Source organism: Hyperoodon ampullatus (genome assembly GCF_949752795.1).
Source record: "Hyperoodon ampullatus genome assembly, chromosome: X".
NCBI classification, from domain to species: Eukaryota; Metazoa; Chordata; class Mammalia; order Artiodactyla; family Ziphiidae; genus Hyperoodon; species Hyperoodon ampullatus.
In genome coordinates this window covers 34,047,195-34,048,918 of record NC_136913.1, presented here as the reverse complement: position 1 = coordinate 34,048,918, position 1,724 = coordinate 34,047,195, and the positions used below count along the sequence as shown (strand labels likewise).

The following is a 1,724-nucleotide window of genomic DNA, read 5'->3' as shown; positions in this document are numbered from 1 at the left end:
TGACTCCTTTACTCCCAGATACGAATGGACAAATGTTTGCCAGATATTTGAGGAAAGTCAAAGAGAAGATCATGATGAACAAACAGAACTATTTCTGGAGAAAAAAACAACTATAATACAGGAAACGGAAGAGAACAGTACCAAAAATTACAAATTCATATTCTCAGAATTTTAAGGGAGACAATGGGTTTATAAAATGAGAACACGGTGCTATAAGAGGGTACAATTAGAGAACAAGAGAAAGTCCTTGGAAACAAATACTTTTGCAAAGTTAAAAACTTAATAGATACCTGGTGCGCAGGTCAAAGTCACCCTGCCTCACCCAGGCTGTGATGGAACGTGGCAGCAGCGTTCGTGCCCCGCCCACCCCACACGACCACTTCCGGTAACAGAACCGCAAGCCCAGCGCCTACCTCCCGTAACGGACCCCATTTCCGGTCTGTCCCAGAGCGGCCGCCCTCTTCGACCACACGGGAGAGCTCCGAGGCAGCGACTGCAGGCCCCGCGGCTCCGCCTTCACCTTGGCCTTCACGCCCGCCACGATGCCCGAGCCGTCCACCATGAAGCAAGCGCCGCCCTCGCAGGGGCGCTGGAACTACCACCCCGACTGCGAGGCCGCCGTCAACAGCCATTTCACCCTGGAGTTCCACGCCTCCATGTTCTGCCTGGACGTGGCCTTTTACCTCCGCCGCAATGGCGACGTGCCCTTCAAGTACTTCACCTGGTTCTTCGTGTACCGCTCCAGCGAGCACAGCTCGCAGGTCTGGAACCTGATACGCCTGCAGAACAACCGCAGGGGCCGCCTCGACTTCCACGACATCGGGAAGCCAGTCAGTGACAACTGGAACAGCGGCCTCAAGGCCATGAAGTGCGCCTTGTTCCTGGAGAAGTGCGTGTACCAGAGCCTGCTCTACCTGTACCAGCTGGCCACCGACAAGAGCGACCACCACCTGTGCCACTTCCTGGCAACTCACTACCTCAGCCAGCAGGTGGCGTTCATCAGAGAGCTGGAGGATCATGTCACCACCCTGAGCATGATGGGGGCCCCGGACGTCGACCTGGCAGAGTCCCTCTTTGACAAGCTCACCCTGGGCGACAGCGACAAGAACTGAGCCTGGATTGGACCTCCCCAGAGCCACGGGGTGACCAGAGCCCTGGTCACCGTGCCTGCCATGCAGACGGCAATACTGCCCTTTCAGAAGAAGTTCGCTTAAGTTTTTGGGGTTTTTTTTGTTTGTTTGTTTTTTGCAACAAGTGCAGGACTCTCTTTTCCTGGACTTTACGTTATCACTTAAGTTTTTTTCTTCCACTTTTTCCGTTTCTTCCAATAAAGTTATTTGGTTCCTAAAGAAATAAAGGTCTCTCCTTGGTTCCTTGTGCAAATCGCTCACTTTTTAAAACAGGTATCCAGGAGGCTCTCCACCCACCCATGCCACACCCACATGCAGCTCAGGATCTCCACAGAGGGAGGGAGAAGGCATTCCATGGGGCCCTGGAAAGTGCAAAATCCATCTTCCCCTTATAAACAATGTGGGTATATGGGGGGTGGTGAGGTGAGGCCCTGCTGAATGCGGGTGCCTGCGAATAGCAGGAGTATAAAAACACGGTATAAAAATCACAGTAGCGTTGCTTCTGGAGGAATGGGATGGGACAGGGATTAAAATAAAGGGTCCTTCAACTTTACCTGAAAACTCTGAGTTCACTAAAATATGTAAATGTTAGTG

General features: G+C 52.1%; 1 protein-coding gene across 1 annotated transcript; it reads left to right on the top strand.

Moving 5' to 3' along the window:
• Positions 1-560: 560 nt before the first annotated feature.
• On the top strand, positions 561-1,112 carry LOC307069620 (ferritin heavy chain-like; the record flags this gene model as incomplete). The annotated part of the gene is made up of 1 exon (XM_079727992.1): positions 561-1,112. One exon carries the CDS (start codon positions 561-563, stop codon positions 1,110-1,112), a length of 552 nt encoding a protein of 183 aa, XP_079584118.1.
• Positions 1,113-1,724: the final 612 nt, after the last annotated feature.